This window comes from Papilio machaon, chromosome 13 (assembly GCF_912999745.1).
Source record: "Papilio machaon chromosome 13, ilPapMach1.1, whole genome shotgun sequence".
Lineage (NCBI taxonomy): Eukaryota > Metazoa > Arthropoda > Insecta > Lepidoptera > Papilionidae > Papilio > Papilio machaon.
Genome location: NC_059998.1, coordinates 6,778,322 through 6,802,978, shown reverse-complemented (window position 1 = coordinate 6,802,978; position 24,657 = coordinate 6,778,322). Strand labels below are relative to the sequence as shown.

The 24,657-nt window shown below is 33.0% G+C and overlaps 3 protein-coding genes across 3 annotated transcripts; 2 read left to right on the top strand and 1 right to left on the bottom strand.

Annotated features, from left to right (window-relative positions):
- The first annotated feature begins 4,742 nt into the window (after window positions 1-4,742).
- LOC106711586 (lipase 3) lies at window positions 4,743-5,935 on the top strand. The gene has a single exon (XM_014503943.2). It carries the CDS (start codon window positions 4,775-4,777, stop codon window positions 5,933-5,935), a length of 1,161 nt encoding a protein of 386 aa, XP_014359429.2. The 5' UTR covers window positions 4,743-4,774.
- A 3,727-nt stretch (window positions 5,936-9,662) lies between these two features.
- LOC106719742 (cationic amino acid transporter 2) lies at window positions 9,663-22,580 on the top strand. The gene is made up of 14 exons (XM_045680601.1): window positions 9,663-9,956; window positions 12,555-12,803; window positions 13,354-13,482; window positions 13,777-13,932; window positions 14,137-14,241; window positions 14,756-14,893; window positions 15,740-15,888; window positions 16,007-16,104; window positions 16,493-16,632; window positions 17,408-17,510; window positions 18,086-18,234; window positions 18,712-18,878; window positions 19,119-19,227; window positions 22,289-22,580. The coding sequence occupies exons 1-14, from the start codon at window positions 9,863-9,865 to the stop codon at window positions 22,426-22,428; spliced, it is 1,926 nt and encodes a 641-aa protein (XP_045536557.1). The 5' UTR covers window positions 9,663-9,862; the 3' UTR covers window positions 22,429-22,580.
- LOC123721608 (lipase 1-like) lies at window positions 19,823-21,131 on the bottom strand. Its single transcript, XM_045680795.1, has one exon. It carries the CDS (start codon window positions 21,086-21,088, stop codon window positions 19,901-19,903), a length of 1,188 nt encoding a protein of 395 aa, XP_045536751.1. The 5' UTR covers window positions 21,089-21,131; the 3' UTR covers window positions 19,823-19,900.
- Window positions 22,581-24,657: the final 2,077 nt, after the last annotated feature.

The following is a 24,657-nucleotide window of genomic DNA, read 5'->3' as shown; positions in this document are numbered from 1 at the left end:
TATTGCTATAAATGAAAATATTATGAATGTTGGTATATTAAACATAACTGTAGATTTAAAACTTAGCAAATTTTAACCAACGCAATTGACGATTAAGACTTTAAAAAAATTTATAAAAAATATTATAGATACGAAGCATTTAATGTAACTAACCTTATAGCTCCCATGTTATCACGAGCACGTAGCCTGTGGATGGTTTTTGAAGCAGCAGGCGAGGTTATTCAGGGGTTGATCCAGGCGCGCGACTGACGCCGTTCCCGCCCTACCTCTATTTATATCCCTACCTACCTGTCCGTGGGCGGGCGGCTTTCTATGAATACGGTTTTCTTTTTGTTGTTTATTTGGAAAGTATATTTTAACAAGCCCAGTACAAACATCATTATTTTTTGAACCGTCTTAATTGGAGAAGGAATCTGTACTTATTATTTTATTAAATATTTTAATAATTTTAGTAAGTAAAAATTATTACATGTTTGTTTGTAAGGAACTCTATTGTTTGTGTTTTTAATCGTCGATTTCCAGTCGTTCTGGTTTAAACAAAAACATAATATGTTTATCATTAATAATGAATGAAAGATTCGTTAGTGAAAATCTACCTTAAAAATAATATATTTTATTTTAGTACAATGTTTTATAAATAAATTTATTAATTTAATTTATACTGATGTATACATATTCGAAACAACAGTTGATTATGTATGTCCCTTATCAGATAAGTCTCTTATGTAACTACTCTGGACATCATTAGTTTGGTCTTTCATACAGATACATACGTAATGGTATTGCTATTTGTTATTGAATACCAATCTTACTTGTTACTAATATTATAAAGGCAAATGTTTGGATGGATGGATGTTTGTTTGAAGGTATCTCCGGTACACCTCAACGGTTCACAGATGTTGAACCTAATCTGGAAGAACACATGCACTTTTTAAGCTTTTTTTATGTCGCGAGGACGAAGTCACGGGCGACAGCTAGTGTATTATATTTGAAGTTTGAGTTTTAATTTTTTTTGTCTTGTAACGTGCACTTGAGGGTTAGGGGCATATGCGAATGGTGTTTGAATTTGTAAAGCCGTTTGTTTAAACCTCCTTTGTAAAATCTAACCCCTTACCTTCTTAAATAAATACGAAGAATAATCAAAGCCACTTTAATTTCGACAATACTCAAAGGGTTTTATAAAGATTTAGGCATACTGTTTTTTTTGCCTTTCTTATAATAAATTAGAAATATTTATAATTGTTCAAGGTTAAACATTATTTAATCATTGCCATCAGTTTAGTGTTTTCTTCAAATCTCTGTCTTTTAGTTTAACACTTTGAGAAATTGTACATTCAAGATGGAAATAAGTAATTAAAGAAGAAGAGGCATAATTTAAAGGTAAACACTTAAAGGCTTTCAAGTTATAAAGCTGGGTAGCAAGGGTGCACGGCCCGCCCACGCCTTCTGATGTACTGAAACTGAAAGTTTACGATAATGGCTACGCAGGCTGTTAGAAAAAAAAAACCTTTTCCCTGGCAAATGTTAGAACTATTTACAAATCCATTTAAAATATCACATGTTATATGCTATTCACAATACATAGACCAAAGACGCTTAAGGTGCTATTGCAGATATATGTCAAAGACAGGGTAAATGTGACAAGGAAAAGGTTCAATATTACATTATATTACACTCGTATTAAACGATTTGTGATTTATTTAACATACATAAACTATTTTATCAATATACTAGATGTCGCCCGCGACTCCGTCCGCGCTGAATAAAAAAAAACATATTTTGTAGTCTATGTGTTCTTCCAGACTATATTCTACATCCATGCCAAATTTCAGCGAGATCCATGCGTTCTGGAGATAGCTTGTGATAAACATCTATCCATCTATCTAAACATTCGCATTTATAATATTAGTAACATATACTTACTTAGTATTATTTATTTTAAGCTCAAAAGCTCACCGTCGTTACATTTCATATAACAGAAACCAAATAAGTTAAATTAATTAAATTTCAATTTGGTGATATTTAGAAACCGATTAATGCGTCTTTACGTAGTGATGTGCTGTGCCGTGCTTGCTGAAGCTTTGTTTCATTTCAATACTCCACTATAACTAGTCTGGCCATAAATACTGTTACATAAAAACATTTCTTTTTTTCAACTTTTTAATTATTTTTAAATTTGAACACGTATATTATTTTAAAAACTTAATTCGTTTTTGCGCCATTTCACATATTTTTTTGTGTTCATTATCAAATTACAATATGGAATGGGGTATTAAAGAAAATAGGATTGCAGTGATCGCCTTGCACAAAGTGGGTATGGAGCCGTCGATCATATTCCAGACACTTCAAAATCTTGGTATCAGCTGTATGTTCGTATATCGTACTATTAACAGATACAGCATCACTTCGTCTGTCGAAGACCAGAAAAGATCGGGGCGGCCGCGTGTTGTTAGAACTACAAAGGCTGTTAATGCTGTTAAAGCCAAAATTCGTCGAAACCCCATTAGGAAGCAAAAAATCTTATCGCGAGAAATGAAGATTCCCGCTAGAACTCTGTCGCGTATTATAAAACAAGACCTGAAGCTCGGTGCTTATCGCCGATATACAGGACATGCCCTAAATCAATCTTTACAATTAAAGAGAGTGGATCAATCAAAACGCCTTCTGTCGCGATACGCAGGTGAAAGGCAAAGAAATATCCTCTTTACCGATGAAAAAAATTTCACGATTGAAGAACACTACATTAAGCAAAATGATAATGTGTACGCTCACAGTTCTAAAGAAGCTGCTCAAGTTGTCGGAAAGGTACAACGTAGTCATCATCCTGCGTCAGTGATGGTTTGGTGGGGCGTGTCTTATCAAGGAGTCACAAAACTACATTTTTGTGGAAAAGGAGTGAAAACTTCAACCAAAGTATATCAAGATACAGTCTTGGATCATGCAGTGAAACCTCTCAACAATACAATTATTAAAAATATACCGTGGACTTTCCATCAGGACTTTGCACCTAGTCACAAGGCACGAACTACCCAAGGCTGGCTTGAAACCAACGTTCCGGACTTTATAAGAGTTGAAGACTGGCCCTCATCTAGCCCAGACCTCAACACTTTAGACTTCAAATTATGGTCAGTTTTAGAGGACATGGCCTGCTCTAAACGACACGGCAGCATTGAGTCTCTTAAAAAATCTTTGAAGCAAGCAGTGGCAAAATTTCTCTTGGATATAGTGCGTAAATCCATAGATTCGTCGCCAAATAGATTAAAGGCCTGTATAAAAACTAAAGATGGCCATTTCGAATAGAATATTTTTTTATTTTTTGCTGAGACCTTAATAAATATGTAGGTATAAATTTTATTAATATTACATTACTTCATTTTAAAAAAAATGCATTTTCATTTGTAACAGAACTTATGGCTGGACTAAGTATATATAAAATTTCTGTAGCAGATTTCTGTATTTCTTCATAAATAAGGTGCTACAAAGACCTTGAAATTTCTATTCCATCCATTTTTTTCCCTTTTTAGTTACTCTCCATCTGACAAAAAGTTTAATTATAAATTTTATGTCAAGATGTTTATTATTCGTCAGCTTTCTAAATTAAAAAAAAAATGAAACCGATACTGTCAAGAATTATCACCTGCATGTGGCAGGGTCCGTAGTCAATAAAGGCTTCAATAAACTAAAATGGTCAAATTTCGTAATTCACCTTAGATTAACTATCAGTTAATAGTTTGATCTAAAATTTAGTACAGTACTTAATATTTGTTAGACATCTTGGCGGTTTTTAACTTCACTGCGTATCACAAAATTTTAGGTGAATCTGAACGTAGTGGGAAGCAGGAGTACTGCGCAGTGCGCATAAATATCCTTGTATTTATTAGGTATATTAAAAAAAATAGTTTGATATTTAAAAATTTAGTAAACTATCCCATCACTAGGTCGAAACTTTCATTAGTTACGAAGTGTTTGTAGACCTCTGATATTGAATGAATTAATTAGTATCCATTGTTTGAAGTAATTACGTGTTGTCGATTGATTTCGCCAGTTGGTTTGTAGATTCAAAGTATTTTAGATTTACCACAAATTAAATTAAGCTTCTTGATAATTAACTAAGTTAGGTTTATTCATTTTTCTAGCTATTTTTGTTAATCAACTATTTAAAAACAGTTCTGAGTCATCAAGTATTAACTTTATAATACTGCCCTAGCAAAATTGTTTTGTTACCTGATTTATGTTTTAATTTTTGGTATAAATTTTGTTAATAAAATATGTTTTTAAAGAATAAAATCATATAAGTACATTTACAGTTTTCACAATTGAACTTCTGGAACTTACTCATAATCTAAATTAACTTTGCCAATATTAAAAAAAACTTCTAAACTCACTTTAAATACAGATGTTAAAGGTTTATTATTATTATAGTTTTTTTTCCACTTAACAATGCATATATTAATCATATAATCTGGCTTAATATCGGCCACTTTATGTGACATAAGGTTGGTTAAATGCGATGCGGTACCTCCATACTGTTCACCTAAATACATAGATTACGTACATCTTAATATATTTTAATAAATGCTAAGCAATAAAAATAGCTTCTTATTTAAACCAGTACTTTAAGTTTATTTGTACATATATTTTTACATATAAGTTACAAATCCAAGGGCGAAGTTGCTGAGATTCGCTTAAATAAGTTACTACGGAGTAAAACTTGCTTCAGTAACACTTCGACACTACTGAGACACGACATGAGTCGAGTTTATTGCAAACTACAATGATATATCGAGTGATTTGCGTATGTATAATTTACATACGCATGTCTAGTGCGTTTCATACTAACGAGGACAGAAAACTAAACTTTAATGGATTGGGTTTTAAACATGGATATAATGTTGAAGAACATAATGTAGAAACTGAAGATGGATATATTTTAAAATTGTTCCACATCCAAGGTGATACCAGAAGACCTGTACTCCTCGTTCACGGGATTATTGACAGTTCTGATACGTTCATCATCAGAGGAAACGGTTCACTCGCTATTAGTCTTGCTAATAGAGGTTACGATATCTGGGCTATAAACACTAGAGGTAACAGATACTCAAAAGCACATAAATATTTAAATCCTAACGAAGAATCTTTCTGGAACTTCAGTTTCCACGAAATGGGCTATTACGATCTACCTGCAACAATTGATTACGTTTTAGAAAGAACAAATCAGAAACAGTTGAGTGCAATCGGACATTCGCAAGGAAATACTCTCTTTTATGTGCTAGGATCAACAAGACCGGAGTACAATGATAAGGTGAATTTATTGATAGCTTTGGCACCAATATGTTTTTTACACAATGTGAAGCCGCCAGTATCAACTTTGCTAGAATTATTACCTACTGTTGGTAATATATTACAAATGCTTGGTATGGATGAAGTGTTTAGTGATGAATCGGTGTTAAACGAAGCTATCAAAGTAATCTGTAATAAGAAAGAAGTTGGTTACGAATTGTGTGCGCGCGGTGTGTTATTCGCTATTGGTGGTAATGATCCTTCCGAATTTGAACCTGAGTTTCTGCCAGTCGTCGTGTCCCGTTATCCTACAAGTACGTCGAGAAAGAACGGAGTTCACGTCGCGCAAGTTGCTTTGCGTAAAAGTTTTTCACAATACGACTACGGTCCGATACGCAATATTGCTGTGTATAACACAATCGTACCACCATCGTATGATTTGGAGAAGGTTAAAATGAGAGTAGGATTGTTTGTGGGCAGAAATGATAGGTTATCTTCTATTCGTGACACGGAACTGTTAAGAGATCAATTGCCGAATGTTGAATACCATTTGTTGGAGTACAAGAAGCTCAATCATTTAGATCACGTTTGGGGACGGAATATGTACCAGTATCTCTTTCCATATATATTCTCAGTATTAAAAAAGTACAACTAGTCAATATTACTTCTTTTTATTCCTACTTAAAGATAAAAATTTGAGGTATTAGTTTCCTACAAATCTGAAATTAAACTTATATTTTTCATCTTTAAAATGTATAATAATAAGTAAGTTTTGTTTTAATCTATAAACGATTATTTGAGTGCAAAAATTATACGCTTGTTTATAGTGATTTTATGTCAACAAGCTCACATCGATTTACAAAATATTTTTAAAACAAAAATTGAAAAAAATCTACGAGGAAAAACACAGCAAGGTTGTTGTTGTTAGCACGTCTACGCAAAGGTAATGAATTCATATAGATTATATACTTCCTGATTATTCATTTTATTTCTTCATTAATTTAGCATTTATATGTGAATGCCTAATTTTAAATATACTTACGTAATTCATGGGATTGTAAAAGAGCAAATATTTGCCTTCAACAAATAAATAATAATAAGTATCTTAGAAAGAGCTCGTATGTCTTAAAAAGAAATTTAAAAAACATGGTCTAAAGTCTGACAACGTGGATGACACAGTTCTGACTATTTCGGTAAATTTTAGATAGAGCTAAGCAGCTACAGTATATCTGATTTTTGAAACCTAACCGTTTTTTACTATTTTAAACATACATACCATAAAAACTTAGACAGTTTTCAAATACACAACATACGTCAACCCTTTTACACCGTGACTCTAACGCCCGGCGGGAATTTTTAACAAATCATGGTTATTTAAACATTATTGCTCAGGCTTCCGAAATGTGATCTTTACCAATAAGTAACAAGGTACTCATACCGAAAGCTTTGGGGTGATACATATTTATGGTGAAACATATAACCACGTTGACGTCAATAATATCAATCAGCGACGGTCAAAATTGGTCAAAAGTCAAGGAATATTTTTTTTTAGAGTAAAGAGTAAAGACATTGTTTTGAAACAAGACCTACTTACTTACTCTTTCTAAGGAAATTGTCACTTACCTTTTACTCGCTAAACTCCTCAAGTTGGAGTTCTCATCTGAAGATCGTGATGTCTTTATTTTTTTGTCTTAATATGGATCGATGTTTTCGTCGACCTTCGGCTATTTGCAGCACATAATAAATGCTTTAAATTTATCACCAGTAATGTAAATTCTTAGGCTATATTTTTATTAGTGTGGAAGACGTTTGAATATTAAATTTATTGATTATTGATTAATAATATTGATGTGTAGTTACGCGTTGATATATTCTTGCACTGTTTATCTATGTATTTTTTTTATTTGGCCATTGTTATGTGTTTTTACTGTTATTATAAATGTTATCGTGTAAACTAGTATGTATAGTGTCAAATTGGTTGCGTACTGTAAGGATGCTATGCAGTTGTTTTTAAATAAATAAATTAATTTTTTTTTTGCTTTGTACATTTAAATACAGTGAATTGTATTTGTTTTTCGGTTTCTACAAATTGTTGTTTTGAAAATTACGTAGTAACGAGCATTTTGTTGTGTTGATTTGCAAAATGCCCTTATCAAGGTCGTTCAACGTATTAAAATTATACTTGGCCTGATTTTACATTCGAATTTATTTGTAGATTTTGTTTTGTAAACATGTTTTTTTATGTGAGAATCTTAATTATACTGTAAATGGGGTTGTACAACAATAAATATTTTATTATAATTATGTGTCCTAGCTCACTATTATACTTTGTTATTTTTTTAAATAGTAAGGGTGTTGTAGTTGGCTGGTCCTAGGACATGCAATTTTATATAGCCAATTAAAAATATTATTAATTATATTTAACAACATAATACAACATAGCAACATAATTTATTATTGCAAGTAATAAGAAATTACGCTAACCGTGAATTTCCATTGTCGTAAAATAAAAACTGTACTCAGCACTCTTCACACAGCATTCTCTTTGGAGAAAAAGAGATAACTATATGTTTGATACTGTGTTACCACAGTGGAAACGCATTCTAACGTTTTATAACAAACAAAACACTGATGTCAAGTCAGCAAAAATACTAAATCAGGCTACACAAATAAACACGTTAATTCTTAGAACTATTTGTGTCTAGACACGATTTTTAGCTAGAGAAATATAATTTAGTGTCGAGTAATTAGCGTTATTGTGTATAGGTGGGAAGTTTTTTTTTCTAGAATGAGTAAAGGATGGGACATATTGTTGGCTATTATTGGTAAGTACATTTTTTTACATTTACCTGTATATTAGACCCTTCTCTGGCCGTATTCTTCATGTGAGAGATCGTTGCCATGTACATATTTTTTTTCTAATGTCATGTCTTATCTGACGTTTCGTGGACCTATTCTGACCACGGAACAAAGAAAGTACTATCGCGTCTCCATGCGCGCTCCCCCAATAGTAGGGTAACGTTGATCGAAATCAGAGTTCTGTGTGGTCAGCCGATTGCATTGACCTGAGGATCCGCAAGGAAAACTGCAACTTTGCCAGTGACCTAGATTGGTTCTGTCAGGGTTAAATAAAAAATCAAGTAGTTAATTCGGTTGATTTAATTTAATTGATCTTCTATGTGTCAACCTACAAAATATATTTTAGTCAAACCGGGATTGAGGTGGCAAGTACAAATTCATAATAAAAAAAACATTAGAGAATTTTGTTCAAGAATCAATTTGAAACCGGAATGCCGCGCATGAAACATAAAAAAAAAATTGTTCTCGGCCTCTTCAAAGAATATATGTTTAATATGTTTTCGTACATGTCTCAGCAGTGGAAACCTACGGTAACATTACAAACATAACATTTATTTACACGGCCAACGGTCAATCAATTTTGCTACCAATTAACTGATGGCCAGTTCTAAAGAACCGCGTAGCTGTCAGTGAATTGTTCTAATGAGTGGCATTGAGAATTCAATGGCAAGCAACTGCTCCTACAATAAAATAAACACACACGCACATACCTTATTTTTCTATAATAATATTTTAAAGACGAACAATTTGATTGCTTGCATTGAATAGTCTTTGACTACTGAAATGATTTGAAAAATTCTTTGACTGTTGGAAAGCTACACTACCTCCGGGTGAAATTTACTACTAGATTTTTCTTCGCGGGTAATTGCTAGATAAAATTATATTGAATACATTATAATTTTAGCTGTGTCGCACTCCCAAAGTAAGACGTTAGACTAACGTGATAAATGACCATAAAAATTCTTATTTATTGTCAGAACTAAACACTAAGGGACTGCTTATTTGACTCTGCGTGCGGCAGGTGGAGGCAAATGCTTCTAAGTTCTAATTATACTCAGTATTCAGATTAAAAATGCAAATTTAAAAATATACTCTAAACAAAAAATTTTAGTTAAGTATAAACTTATAAGGAGTTTAAAATCCTCTAGCATTTGATAAAGTTTAATTATTTAGTTGTATGACGTCGTCGGTGTCTGACGCAATAAAATACGACATTTACGTTCAAACGTCTAGTGAAGCTTAAAAATTTGTTCATCGATAATCGATAATACAAGCTATCGATTAAAAATGCTGAACAGGATAGACGAAATACGTTCGAATACGTTTACGATAAGGATGGTACTTTTTAGATAAGTGGTGGAGCAGATACTTTACCATTTCACTGTTGTTTTTTGCCTAATAGGTAAATAAATCCACAAAGCTTAATTCTTCAGTATATCGATAGTAAAAACGATATTGATACAATTTAGGAACATACCCACATCCCTATTTGCAGTGACATTCCAATAGCATCAGCTGTCAGTGTCACGTTACATTTTATGCCGCAAAACCTCAAATTGCAAGTGCTAAACCATTTCTTATTATTACATTTGATTCCGAGAAGAATAATGTATTCAATGAATTACTGACAGAAACCGTGCTTTTAATTAATAGACTAATTGATTAATAATTTGAACTCGGTTTTCTAATTACATGAAAAAGGTTATTTCAGTGTATTGGTAAAATGACCGCACCGGAGTTTAATGATTGTTCAAACTATGGATCGGTTCGGAACCATCCAGGCCACGAGTACACGGTGCGACAGGCTTATGAAGACGGTAAGGTTCATTTATTTCTCTAATAAGAATCTTCAGTAAGGAATAAATAGCCTTACAATATTTGGTCTTAAATTATATTCGCTAGGAAAAATTCACAGTCTATTCGAAAGTTGCATAATCTCTTTAATATGCGTCTTCTTAACAAACAAATGTAACTAAAGTATTTGTTTAGACAGAAATAGTGCATTTGTATTTTGCAATGTCGCTTTACATCAAGTTAAAACTACTAAACTTTAGTCTTTAAACTATTCAGAAGGGACTAAAAGGAGCTTCTTTCATGATAGATTTGAATATAGGTTGTGTAGTTGCATTTATAGAAGGAAGATTAGAAGGGAAAAGAAATAGGAGAAAACCAAGATTAACATATATGCAATAGATAAAGCAGAAAGTGGATGGTGTGTTAAGGTAAAGAGGATGACACAAGAGAGGGAGGACTGGATTGCCCTCAACATTTATATTGTAACATCTCCTGTGTGATCTTCACTGTGTGTAAATGCTTATCACCTTCATCACATAAACTGCATGTAAATTGCATTTTTGTAACATGCAATTTACATGCAGTTTACCACTGGCCAATCTAGGTATGCTTTATTTTCTTTCCAAGTTATAAAAGGGGCAATGAATGTAAAAATATCACAATAACGTAAATATCACAGTCTTGAAAGCTAACTTTTTTTAGGTTAAAAGTGAAATCTGCCCCAGATTTACAACAATAGATTTTGCTAGTCTTGAAAGTTTTTCAATTATTCTATTTTCGCTCTCTTTTTGTTAGACTACGACATTTGTATTGAGATTTCTTGAACATCGTACAGCTTTTTAGGTATTAAACATAACAGTGGTTACTCTATGGTAAGTATAGGACACCTTTATTCCAAAATCAAAATAGTTGTGATGTGTTTTTCGTCAGTGGAGATGGTTAGTCTTGAAAGCTGTATAAATATCAACCCATCAAACAAAATAAGTTACATATCTTACAGGAACAGTATAAGATGTAACTTGTTGGATGGATAAATATATAACACACAGAACTCACGCCTGTAACCCAGAGTGGTAGGCAGAGATCATGAACCTCCATTTGGTGTGACCGAATGAATCTCCGCAATTCACTTTTCGCCTAAATTAATATATAACTAATCTAATAATTCTATTCCTCAATAACCTTCAGTTTTAATACACTTCAGAATCAAGGCAAACCTGATATTTGGAATATGTTAATCTAAATTTGACTATATTTACAGTGTTCTGCATTTATTTAATGCTTGTTTGTAATGTCATAGTTACAATATCTATATATATAAAAGAAAGTCGTGTTAGTTACACTATTTATAACTCAAGAACGGCTGAATCGATTTGACTGAAAATTGGTGGGCAGGTAGCTTAGAACCAGGAAACGGACATAGGATAATTTTTACCCCGTTTTCTATTTTTTTTATTCCGCGCGGACGGAGTCGCGGGTAAAAACTAGTGTAATCTAAGTAAACAAAATGGTGTAGCATAGTACAAGCAAACTTAATATGTAACTATTTCTAACAGTACATAATTCAATAGTATGTTATTTCAAACATGAACTAATTTAGTTTATTTACATTTTTGCATAACTTCATAAATCTTACTAATATTATTTATGCGAATGTTTAGATGGTTGGATGTTTGTTTGAAGGTATCTCCGGAACGGCTCAACGGATTTTGATGAAATTTGGCACAAATGTAGAACATAATCTGGGAAAACACATAGGCTACTTATTATGTTTTTTTTAATTCTGTGCGGACGGAGTCAAGGGCGACAGCTAGTAAATAATAATAAGAATTGATGTGTATTAGTAAATACTAGACATCAATAAGTAAAAATAAATAGTTAACTATGCTGTCCAAACTTAATTGGAACGTAATTGTGGCCGTCTTTAAATGATTTGTTCCATATTGATGTCTCGGCATTCAATCAATTGTATGGTCAATACACTTAAGATGGCAGTAGTGTGTAGTGTCCGGTGTAGTTAATACAATTGTATCTCTTGGTATACGTAACATGCCTGTTATGTGGTTTTTATTCTGTGAGTGTGAAAATTGATTTATATACTTTGCTTTAGTTATTTTGTATTATTTTGATATGTGTTATTATTATTTTGTAGGCTTTGTTGATGGATTTTAGTATTTTTTTATATTTTTTATAGTGGTTAATAAAAAAATTAAAAATAAAATAGTGGTCTCATTCCTTTTAAATTAGTAAAATAAAAACGGAATGGAACATTGGCTCAGAATCTTAATTATTTTGAATTAAAAATAAGAAAATAATAATGTTGCATTTAATTTAGACTAAAGTGTGTTTTATTTTAAAAAAATTAACACACTTTAGACATATAATATGTTTGTGTTAGTTTTCTGGTTTATTCTTGATTCATTGTACTAAGTTTATTTACTTGAAGAAGTTCTAAAATAATCTTAGCTTCTTATGTTTCCTAAGTAACCTGAAAGTAATGTAAAAATACAGTGGAACCTGATTAAGCGAGAGTCGTCCATCGGGACCTGACAATGACTCTCGCTTGTGGAGGTTTCTCGCTTATCTAGGTTTGACTGTATACCTAAACTTCTTTGTTCCAGGTGGTATAAAAGCAGGTGCAGTCCGTGCAGCACGTCTTGCGTACGGCATCCTATCACGACGTAAGGCAGCGGAGGAGGGAGTAGCGAGGCTCGCTAGAGTTCTGTCAGCGTTAGACTTGACAGCTTTAGGAGTGGGCAGCACATTGGGTGTTGGAGTGTACGTGTTAGCGGGCGATGTGGCTAAGAATTACGCTGGACCAGCTGTGATACTGTCGTTTCTTTTGGCTGCAGTTGCTAGTGTATTTGCTGGTGAGTATTGGTTAATGTACTATTTCAGCTTTCATACGTTTAACACACAGTATGTCTTTTAAGATTATGTATTTATATGATAATTTGTCAACAATTCTATCTAAAAAAATATTTAATTGGTAATAACTATTTGATATGTCCAAAGATATATGTCACAATCAGTTTAATACGAGACAAGGTCAGTATTTAACTGAACCATTTCTATTATAAAGCCCGCTTTGTGCGTAAGAGTTGCCTTTATGTTGAACAACGAACAACAAAAAAGCTTATGTGTTGCCAACTTTTACGAACTTATATATTTGAAATTGATATCTGTAAATTTAATTGGACATATTTATTTGTTTGAGAAATTTAATTATTGATTTATATCCCTGTTTTGAATAATAAAGGGTGAAAAAATCTAACTATGCGATCAATTATATCTTCTGGATATAATAAGATGTAACTCTTTTCGACGCATGAGTGAGTGCATGAAAAAGGTGTTTTGTTTCAAATCAGACTTAGATAATCAGAAAACGGAGAACTAGTAGTAATCGAATGTTTTCTTTAGGTCTTTGCTATGCAGAGTTCGGTGCTCGCGTGCCTAAAGCTGGCTCTGCCTACGTTTACAGTTATGTATGCGTTGGAGAGTTCATGGCTTTTATTATCGGATGGAATCTCATACTGGAGTATATAATAGGTACAAGTATATTATTTAAAATTAAAGCATTAAAATAGTATAAGGGAAAAGATCCGAGAATGTTGAAACTATCACAGAGTTGTTGGCTACTAAGAAACCTAAAAAAGTTTAAGTAATTTACACTGAGGGTCTCTCTTTGTGCTAATTAATGATTTTGAGGGTCGAAGTAAAGGACTGCAAGTAAATATTTAACATAGTACGGTAGTCATTTTTAGCCGAATTTTTACTAAACGGATTAATGTTAAAAAGAGTTAAATTGTGGACTCAAAACCTTTAATTATATTTTCCATACAGGTGCAGCGTCTGTGGTGAAAGCTTTAAGTGAATATTTAGATTCACTTCTAAACAAAGCGATGTCCACACATCTGGAAGCAGTACTGCCGTTAAACACGCCACATTTAGCTAAATATCCGGATTTCTTTGCGTTTGCTGTCATTATGGCGTTTTCGAGTAAGAATATACTGTTTCTTTATGGCCAGTACCGATATTTTTTATGAAAATGACTTGAAAACTATTGTATTCAATTAAAAAAAAACTATAAAACCTATTTCGCATAAAAAGGTTTTATATTTTTTATGTTTGTGTTAATTCAAATTTCGAATTGTCATATAATTATTTTTATTTTGAATTTAAATTGTTCTTTGCGTATTTCAGTTGCGTTAGCATTTGGTGTAAAAGAGTCGACAAAGTTCAACAACTTTTGTACGGGTGTTAATTTGTGTGTTGTCCTGTTCGTTATTATATCCGGCTCTTTCAAAGGTAAATTATAAAATAAACTATTAACAAGCGTGTAATTTAATGTACGGCGATTATTATTTTTTTATACTTGGCATTACTCTTTTTTGTCTATACTAATTTTTAGTGATTACAGGCGGACTTGGATAAACGAGAGTCTAAGTCTAAGGTATCGCGAGATTTTTCTCGCTCATACAGGTTTCTCTCTTACCCGAGTTTCTCACATGAAAGTCGACCGGTACCGGACAATGACTCTCGCTTATAGAGGTTTCTCCGTTATCCAAGTTCGACTGTAATTCTTTATATTTGGAATATCCTAGAGTATTTTTCCAATTTTTTATACTTATAACCTTTTCTTTTCAGTGAAATAATAATTTTTGTGGGAATATTTTAACATAATTTTTGTTATTCAACTTGTAATTTTTAATGCACTAAACTATGCAGTAATGAATAATGTCACATGTAAACATATGACTTTATACTTTAAGGCAAGCTATTAAGCTATTTCTTTAAAGTTTTAACACTTTTTGTATTTCAGCGGACACGAAGAACTGGCGTATCCCTGCGTCTGAAGTACCAAAGACTGAGACCAAAGACTTCGGCAGTGGGGGCTTCGCCCCATATGGCCTGGCGGGAATTATAAAGGGGGCTGCGGTCTGCTTCTATGGATTTATTGGTAACTAGCTGTCACTCGCGACTTCATATCATTAATATATTAAATCTAGTCATAAATATAGCCTACCAGAGAGTACGTACGGTTCAGTAGTTTCGGAACTTATTCAATGCAAACAAAAAAAACAGTCAAATCTTTACTCTTTATAATATAAGTATAGTATAGATATAGTGTTAAGGATTAGTAAAAAAATGTCAGTCTAATTCTTAGACTTAAATTAACAAAAATTATTAATCACTAAGTAATATTTGTTAATTTTACGAAGCTTTCTTTTGTACATAGTTTCAAATCTCGTCAAATATACATATTGACACATACGATAAAAGTGTGCCTTAACTGTGGGTTTCTGAGATAAAAATACATTGTCATCTATGTCAGCTTTTACCCGCGACTTCGTCCGCGCGGAATAAAAAAATGCACACAAGATAAAAAAGTTCTTATGTCCGTCTCCTAGTTCTAAGCTACCTCCCCATCAATTTTCAGCTAAATCAGTTCGACCGATCTTGAGTTATAAATAGTGTAACTAACACGACTTTCTATATCTATATAGAAATCTTGGTCTCAGAAACTCACAGTAAGAGATGTAACTCTTTACATCGTATTAGTCTGTTTTATATATGGAAATTTGTTATGTTTTTATATAAGACTAGCTTTTACCCGCGACTCCGTCCGCGCGGAATAAAAAATAGAAAACGGGGTAAAAATTATCCTATGTCCGATTCCTGGTTCTAAGCTACCTGCCCACCAATTTTCAGTCAAATCGATTCAGCCGTTCTTGAGTTATAAATAGTGTAACTAACACGACTTTCTTTATATATAGATAATGAATAATTAGTTTCCGTATTGCAGGTTTTGATTGTGTAGCGACTGCGGGTGAGGAAGCTCGTCGTCCTCAGAAGACCATTCCCTTTGCAGTAGTCGCGTCTCTGCTGATCGTGTTCCTCGCATACTGCGGCGTCTCCTCCGTGCTCACACTCATGATGCCTTATTACATGCAGGTAAGGTTCAAATTACATTGACACATGATTCACAGTGAATTAATAAAACTATTGTTAACTAAAATGCTACCTTATTTATATTACAGTAAGTTTTATTTTTGATTAACTTCTTTCTTAGGATGAGAAAGCGCCTTTTCCGTTTGTGTATGACCAACTGGGATGGCCGTGGGCGAAGTACGCTGTCAGTGTTGGTGCAATTTGTGCTTTATGTTCTAGGTAAGAAAGTATAAAATATCTCGCTTTCTCTTACTCATAAATTTTGTTCTATGTCTCTCGTACTCATAATAGTCGACTTCGCATGGTTACATGTGAACATAGTACCTTATTCTAGTAAAAAATATGTTTTTTTTAATGTTTTTACAAATATATGCTTACTAATATTATAAATGCGTATGTTTAAATAGATGAATGTATGGATGTTTGTTTGTACGAAACAGTTCAACGGAGTTTGATGAAATTTGACACAGATGTAGAACAGTCTTAACAGCACATAGGCTACTTAAGTTTTTTTAAATACTCACAGGTGAAGTTGCAGTCAACAACTAGTCTGTAATATTCCTTTCTTAGTGTTTTTAATAGTAAAAAAAAAAACAATTTTTGTCAGTTTACTAGGCGCGGTGTTTCCACTACCTCGTATTATATACGCGATGGCTTCAGACGGTCTGCTGTTCAAGTTCATGGGTGTTGTCAGCGAACGCTTCCAAACACCTCTTGTTGGCACCATCATTGCTGGACTGTTCACTGGTCTGTACATTTTAGTATAACCGTCAGTTTTCATTGATTTAACATCTGTATTACATTGCCCATTAACTTATTATCTTTTAAGAATAAATAAATAACTTTATAACTCTATGGTTACTCGCTATCTCTATATCGATGGCTCCTACGAATAAGGGTCAATGTGCAATTTACAACTTTACAGGATAAGCTCTAAAAATTTCAACCAAAATAGGAAAAAATGCATAGGTCCTTTTACTTTAGCTAAAAACACATTTACACCTTTAAATGTGTATTTGTATTTAGTGCATGTTAATTAAAATACATACAACTCACACCTGTAATTCAGAGGAGTAGGCAGAGATCACGGACTTCCATTTGGTGTTGCTAAGTGAACCTCCGCAATCCACTTTTCTCCAATTGGGGAGACGGAATGCCGTCTTTTTCTTCCTGGAATTCTCAGATATGTGCAGCATCACGATGTTTTCCTTCACCGTAAAAACATCGGATAAATGTACATATGTAAATCGAAAAATTGCATTACTACATGGCGGGATTCGAATTCATGACCTGCAGATTGCAAGTCAAGTACTTAACCCCTGAGCAACCGACGCTCATTAAACTTTAATTAAACTAAGAGGTAGAATTTAACATAAAAAAATAAAAATCTTTAATTTGTTTGTTTGTCCCTTTGTGTTGTTTTTTTGTCCCTTATACATAGGACCCATTGATATTAAATTTAATGTCAACTTTTTATGAAAATATATATAAAAATAGTAATGATGTTTGTATATATGTGAAGGTACTCTAGCGATGATATTTGAGCTGGAGCAGCTCATCCACATGATGTCAATAGGAACTCTACTCGCCTACTCTATGGTCGCCTCCTGCGTCTTGTTACTCAGGTAAGATAAAAATTGCAACAGATATTAATAGTCCAACCGAGAATATAAAAATTCTATCTTGAAGGCGTTTCAATAGGTTTTGTTACAACACTTTTATGTACGACAATAAATTTGAGATATTTTTTTTTCGCTTTATGGCTAAAGTTTTTTATATTTCTGGTCAAGCTATAGCATAATTACTCGTCAAAATCAGTCCATGCATTCTGGTGATTGTTATAAAATACTTTAAAAAAAATCTATGTCAGACATTTTATGGCCGCAACTTTAATAAAGGGTATGAAAATTTTTCTCGAAAATTTCGTTCGAATTAATTGCTCATTACTTCTAAATCTTACTTCTTACTAATATTATAAACACGAATGTTTGGATGGATGGATGGATAGATGGATGTTTGTTTGAAGTTATCTCCAAAACAGATCTTGATGAAATTTGGCACAGATGTAAAACATAGTTTGTAAGAACACATAGACTATTAATGTTTTTTTTTATTTCCACACGGAAAGAGTCGCAGGCAACAGTTAATACTTAATTTATACATTTGTTCTTTTTTCTTCTATATTTCTTCTTGATGATAGATACGAGAGGAGTCAATCAGCTCATAGGACAGTGGAACCTTTGAACCTGAGCTTGAGGAATGTTTTACGCCAGTTGGTGAATGCAGACCAACACGCGGTACCAACAAGACTCAGTAGTGCTATTGTTTCTACTCTGGTTGCTTTGTATGGTGAGAGCTTTGAATTTTTTATCACTAAAGGATTAACTTATCGATGTGTATTTGAAATAAAATTTTTATATAATCAAACCTGGATAACCGAGAACCTTTGTAAGCGAGAAACTAGGGTCAGAGAGAAAGTTACATCCGCGAGAAAAATATCCCAGTCTCTTGGACTATCGTTTATTTAGGTTAGACTGTTTTTTCTAAAGATCTTGCAATTAACTTAAAATCCTCTCCCCCCTTTTTTAGAAATAACCAGTTAATGACTTATATAGTGATACGATGTTGTTAAAATATTTTTCAACCTTTATCCTTCTTAAATGTATGAAAAATTCAAGCTTTTATTATTTTAGAGGTAAAATATCACAGGAGCTATCTGTGAAATGTGAAGAAATATGTCAAATTTCGCAATAGATGACTTCGTTAAGGCTATTAAATTGGCACCAATTAAAATAAAAAAAACAGTGAGACACAATTTGATGTCAGGTGTGTGGTGCGTGGTGACAATGGTGGTGATAAACCGGTATGGGATGGGCGTGTTGTCGGGGGAGGCGTGGCCGGTGGGCGTGGTGTCGTGCGGCGCCGCCCTCGTGCTGGCCACACTCTACTTCCTCTCGCGACAGCCCGTCTCAGAGAAGAAGCTGGCTTTCTCTGTTAGTATAGCTCTTTTTATATTATCAATTCGCCAAATTAGCGAAGCGATTGCTGCCCATGGACATTTGCAATTCCAGATTTAATTAACGGAGGAGAGGACGCATAGAAAGATAATGTTTTCCCTACACTACTTTTTATAAAATTTGTATAGGGGAAGGGGAATATCCCTTCTCCCCCTGGCGAAACCCATGCTGAGATTTAACTAGGAAAGTTCATGCTAACTTTATGACTATATACAGGTGCCGTTGGTGCCGTGGCTGCCAGGCATCAGCATCCTCATCAACGTTTATCTCATGCTGAACCTGGACTATGCCACTTGGCTCCGCTTCGCCGTCTGGATTGTAGCTGGTGAGTTATATACGATGATATGTTTCTTTACAAGTGTTTTTGCAGTGTAAATATATTATTATCTTACTAATATTATAAACTAGCTTTTACCCGCGACTCCGTCCGCGCGGAATAAAAAATAGAAAACGGGGTAAAAATTATCCTATGTCCGTTTCCTGGTTCTAAGCTACCTACCCACCAATTTTCACTCAAATCGATTCAGCCGTTCTTGAACTTGAATAAAACTTGAATAAATAGTGTAACTAACACGACTTTCTTTTATATATATAGATGCGAATGTTTAGATGGATGTATGGATGGATGTTTGTTTCAAGGTATCTCCGGAATGGCTTAACGTATCTTGTTGAAATTTTGGCATAGATGTAGAACATAGTCTGGAAGAACATATAAGCTGTATTTTTTTTTACTCCGCGCAGACGGAGTCGCGGGCGACAGCTAGTATTATATGAAACTTTATACATGTAAATGAATCAGATTTAATTAAAGAAATATTACATTTTCAATTATTTATTAAACATATTAAATATAACGGTCCATGTCATAACGGAATACTATTTCATGCGACTTTAACGAGATAACGTAATTATGTTTTGGAGTTGCCATATTGCTTCACTGACGTTAGAATAATGTTGCTACAAATAAATCGGATATTCTGTGAAAAATATTATCACAATTATGGATTTACATTATTATCAGTAGCATTTAAAGTGTCAAAAATGTACGGAAATAAATAATCTTCCATATTTCGACCGGAAATAAAATCTATATGGTTCATCATTTTCCGTGGAATTAATAAATATTTGATAACGTTAGGCAATTTTCCTCTAAGTATAGCAACGTCTTCAACAGTTGATAATTTATCATTAGCCCCATATAATAAAGCTACTCTCATAGTTATTGCACTTAGATTATATTCTGGAGGTTCTGTTAAATTGTACATCTGCAAATTACCTTCAATACCATAGTCGTAATTAGCGAATTTCCTTCTAAGGCTCACTTGAGCGAAGTGTATCAAATCTTTTACTGATGTACCAACAGGAAAATGATCTATAAATGTTCGCACGTAACCGGGTTCCAATTCTTCAGCATCACTACCAGCTGTAGAAAATATTAGGCCTAATATACAAACTTTGTAACCAACAATTGGTGTCGGACAAAAAGTACGGAGAAAACTTACAACCAAAGATTTATCCCCTAATATTTCTACCACGTTTAGGGTTTTCGCGAGCTTATCTAACTCTGGTGACACCTTAATTATGGTGCTTAAGGGTGGTGGAATATTTTGCAAGAAGCAAATAGGAGCTAAAGCTATTAATACATTGATTTTATCATTGTACTCCGGTCTAGTCGATCCCAGGACATAAAAAATCGTGTTACCTTGTGAATGACCAATCGCATTTATCTTTTTTTCACCAGTCATGTGTAAAACTGTATCTATAATTGCTGGTAAATCGTAGAATCCTGATTCGTGAAAGGAGAAATCCCAGAAATCGTCGTTTGTGTTAGGATCTAGATAAATATGTTTCCTGGCGTATTTATTTCCCCTGGAGTTCCCCGCCCAAACGTCGTATCCTTTTGCAGCCAGTGTCAAAGCCAGGGAAGTGTTTCCCCTGATGATCCAAGTATCAGAGGAATCAATTACGCCATGCATCAATAATACTGGTGTTTTAAATCTTTTTTTATTTAATATGTGAAATAATTTCAATATATACCCATCTTCTGTGATGACAATGATTTCTTCAACGTCATATCCAAATTTGTTACCGAGTTGAACAAAATTTAATGGACGATCTGAGAAACTGAACGAGCAGCAATTAATTAAAATAAAACTTAACAAAACAAACGATGTCCCAGTCCACATAATGTTAAAAGATAACTGAACGAAAACTGTTTGGAGCACATTAAGTCATACGAGCTAGTTTTGGGCTTTATTTAATTGTTTTCATTTAAGGTTAATAGTTTTAAATTGTCTATTAAACCTGATAAAAATGCGAACGAATTTTAGGCTAAGTGTTCGTTTAATTTCTATATTAGATAAAACTAGCATACCTAATAAGTACTATGAACCGTAGCATTTTAAATTGCGGTATGTATTTATTTTTTAAGAAAAATAACGACACGAACAAGAGGGTAACAATTTTCCATCATTATTAAAAACTGCTGTACTGTCGCCCGTGACTTCGTTCGCGCGGAATTTAAAAAAAAAAAAAACTTTATTAGTAGTTTATGTGTTCTTCCAAACTATTCTACATCTGTGCTAAATTTCATCAAGATCCGTTGATTTGTTCCGGAGATACCTTCTAACACACATCCATCTATCTATCTAAACATTCGCATTTATAATATTTGTAAGATTACATCGTGATTTGGTAAATGTAAATGTAAAATTGAAATTTTGCCGTATTTATTAATAACTAGCTTTTACCCGCGACTCCGTCCGCGCGGAATAAAAAATAGAAAACGGGGTAAAAATTATCCTATGTCCGTTTCCTGATTCTAAACTACCTGCCCACCAATTTTCAGTCAAATCGATTCAGCCGTTTTTGAGTTATAAATAGTGTAACTAACACGACTTTCTTTTATATATATAGATACGGCAACACAGTATTCACTACACTCGTTACTAAAAGTAATAAAACAACATTTTTTTTCATACTTTTATCAATTAACAAGTTCGTTCACACACATAATTTTTATAATAATCTTATTTTTATATTAGTTGTAAACACAGACGTTCTCTTTTGTTAATTTGTTTTTGATTAGTAACTAACCTAACCTAGTTTTTCGATTTTATTTATACTAGCTGTCGCTCTCGACTCCGTACGCACGGGATAAAATAAAACGTAATAAGTAGCTTATGTGTTCTTCCTGACCATGTCCTACATCCATGCCAAATTTAGTCAAGATTCGTTGATCCGTTCCGAAGATACCTTCAAATAAACATCCATCCATCTAAACATTCGCATTTATTATATAAGTAAGATTTGTTAATTCCATCTATTTCCATCATTAATGTCATCTAAACGAGTCAATTGATTTTAAACAAATATTCTACTTGCAGGTTTGATTATCTACGTAACTTACGGAGCGTGGCACAGTACTGAACGTCGTAAGACATTGGATTCAGTGCAACTTGCTGACCTGCACAACGACAGCAGGACTGAGCTGCTGCAGAGAGGCGGTCTGCACGCGCTCGGCTGACACACGCTCAGAGACAGCGAGTGCGTACAAGATGGCGACTGTCGTAGTGCGTGCGATGACGTCATCAGTCCTAGCGGGACAGTCGTCTCCTTCGTATCAAGTATTTGAAGTACGTTTCTAATTTCAAATTCAGCTCTGTAAAATCGAATTCTAAATTTGAAATTTAAATTTTTAAATTTGGAATTCAAAAAGTTCTTAATTTGAAATTGTCATGGGAAATTTCCATTAGGTTTTTAAAAATTTGAATTTTATTTTTAAAGTTCGAATTTGAATTTTTAAACGCTACCAACTTTTACACGCGTATTTTTAGCTCTGTACTTAGACATTTAAAGTATAAATTGTTTGGTTCCTTTTTTTAACTTTACCAAAGTTTTACAATTGTATAAATGATTTCACTTATATTAATACATATTGTTTATCCCTTTTATTTTCTATGAAATAAGAGACAACAATATGTGTTAAAAGAAGTGTCAACAGTCGAAACTTACAGTAATTTTATTTTTAAGTTTATGAACATATTTTTAGCTTTTTCAATGTATGTAATACCAAAAATACCAAAAGAATTAAATCTAAGTTTAACCTATTCTTAGATTCTGTCTACCATCTTGCCTAAAAACACTTAGGGTCTATTAAAATTTTAACTTAACTAAAATGTCAACTCTTTAACGCACACAGATTATATGTAAGCTTCCAAAATATGTCTATGACCGGCGGTTAAAGGGTTAAAAGACGTGTTTAATTAAACAGATAGACCTAGTAGGAATATTTGTGACATTCGCTATTCGCAGACAAAATCTATATTAAAACTTGTGCAGCGCCATCTATCGTATGTAAAGTACATCAACAATCTCATACTAATTTTGATTATCGATGACACTACGAAGGTTATTATCAGAAATATTAGATACTTTTTGGAGTAACACAATTAAAATTTATCTAAAGCCTAAAAAACTGTGGGATATAATTTTAACTTAGAGATTTAGATTATTAAGGAAAACTTTTTTAAATTATATAATATAGTGAGTATGTTTTATTTTTGCGATGTTGTTAACCTTGGGATTACATTGCTATTATATTCATATGAAAACAAATTCTTATCTCTTTAATTCTTTTTGAAAAATTAGATAAAAAAACAGTGTTAATTCACTGTTAGATTTTGTATTTAATTTTTTTTACTAACGTATGCTCGAATTTTAAAGCCAATTTATTATTTTATCTTATATAAGTTATTTTATAATATGACAATGGTAGATCTGTTATATTTTGAACTCGAATAAGTCAGCATTTGTCAACCTTTTTTCTTATATATTGTTTTTCAATTTAATTTTATATCTGTACTTAAGTGTATGTAACAGTATTAAGAAATAAGGCTGTGAAACAGCTTTTCTTTCAGCAAGTATTGTTAATAAATTTAAATTAAAAAAAATTGTTTTAGTTTTATTTATCATTGAATTATTTCTATTTTTAATATGTTTACATTAATATAATATTTTGTGATTTATTTTTAATCATTCCTCTGTCATATTAGCGGAGAAATAAAGCTTTTATCATTAAAATGTTTTATTTATTATTTTTTTTTTATTTCAAGTAGCACCAGTAGTAGAAAAATTGAGAAGTAAAAGGTTAGCGTGGTATGGACATGTTATGAGGAGGGAAGAATCGCATGTGGCAAAGAGAACGTTAAGTATAAGTGTGGAGGTACACAGGTAGAGGTAGACGTAGGAAGAGATCCAATCCATCCATTGTGTGAAAGGTGACATGATCGTGAAGGGGGTGACAATGGAGATGAAGGCAGACAGATTCATTCGGAGGACGGAAACTTGCTGCACCGACCTTACGTAAGTGGGACAAGGTCAAGGAGATGATGATTTATTATACATTAATTATAGTTATTTAATCTTTCTTAATTAATTTTAAAACTTTAAATATATAAGGGAAAAACATTCTTTCACTAAAGTCCAGTCGCGGAGCACGAAGAATTTCGTACAATGACCTCTTTACCTACTCACAGTGGTCATAAACATTTTTGTATTTAGTGCGGTTTACATTAATTATTTGAAGGAGAAAGAAAATTTACCAACTTATGAAATATAGTTATTATCATTATATAAATTATTTATTTAGATTTTATATTACAAGTAAAGTCAAGGTCAAGCAAACCAAGGACTTTTTGTCGTGACTCAGGCCAACCAAAACCACATTATGCACAAGAACAAACCTTATAGTCTC

Bases quoted from the DNA above. Each gene is read 5' to 3' on its own strand.
- LOC123721608 (XM_045680795.1), bottom strand. From the start codon at position 21,088: ATGTGGACTGGGACATCGTTTGTTTTGTTAAGTTTTATTTTAATTAAT.
- LOC106711586 (XM_014503943.2), top strand. From the start codon at position 4,775: ATGATATATCGAGTGATTTGCGTATGTATAATTTACATACGCATGTCT.
- LOC106719742 (XM_045680601.1), top strand. From the start codon at position 9,863: ATGACCGCACCGGAGTTTAATGATTGTTCAAACTATGGATCGGTTCGG. The intron at 9,957-12,554 runs GTAAGGTTCATT...TCTTTGTTCCAG, and splicing joins GCGACAGGCTTATGAAGACG to GTGGTATAAAAGCAGGTGCA. The intron at 13,933-14,136 runs GTAAGAATATAC...TGCGTATTTCAG, and splicing joins TGTCATTATGGCGTTTTCGA to TTGCGTTAGCATTTGGTGTA.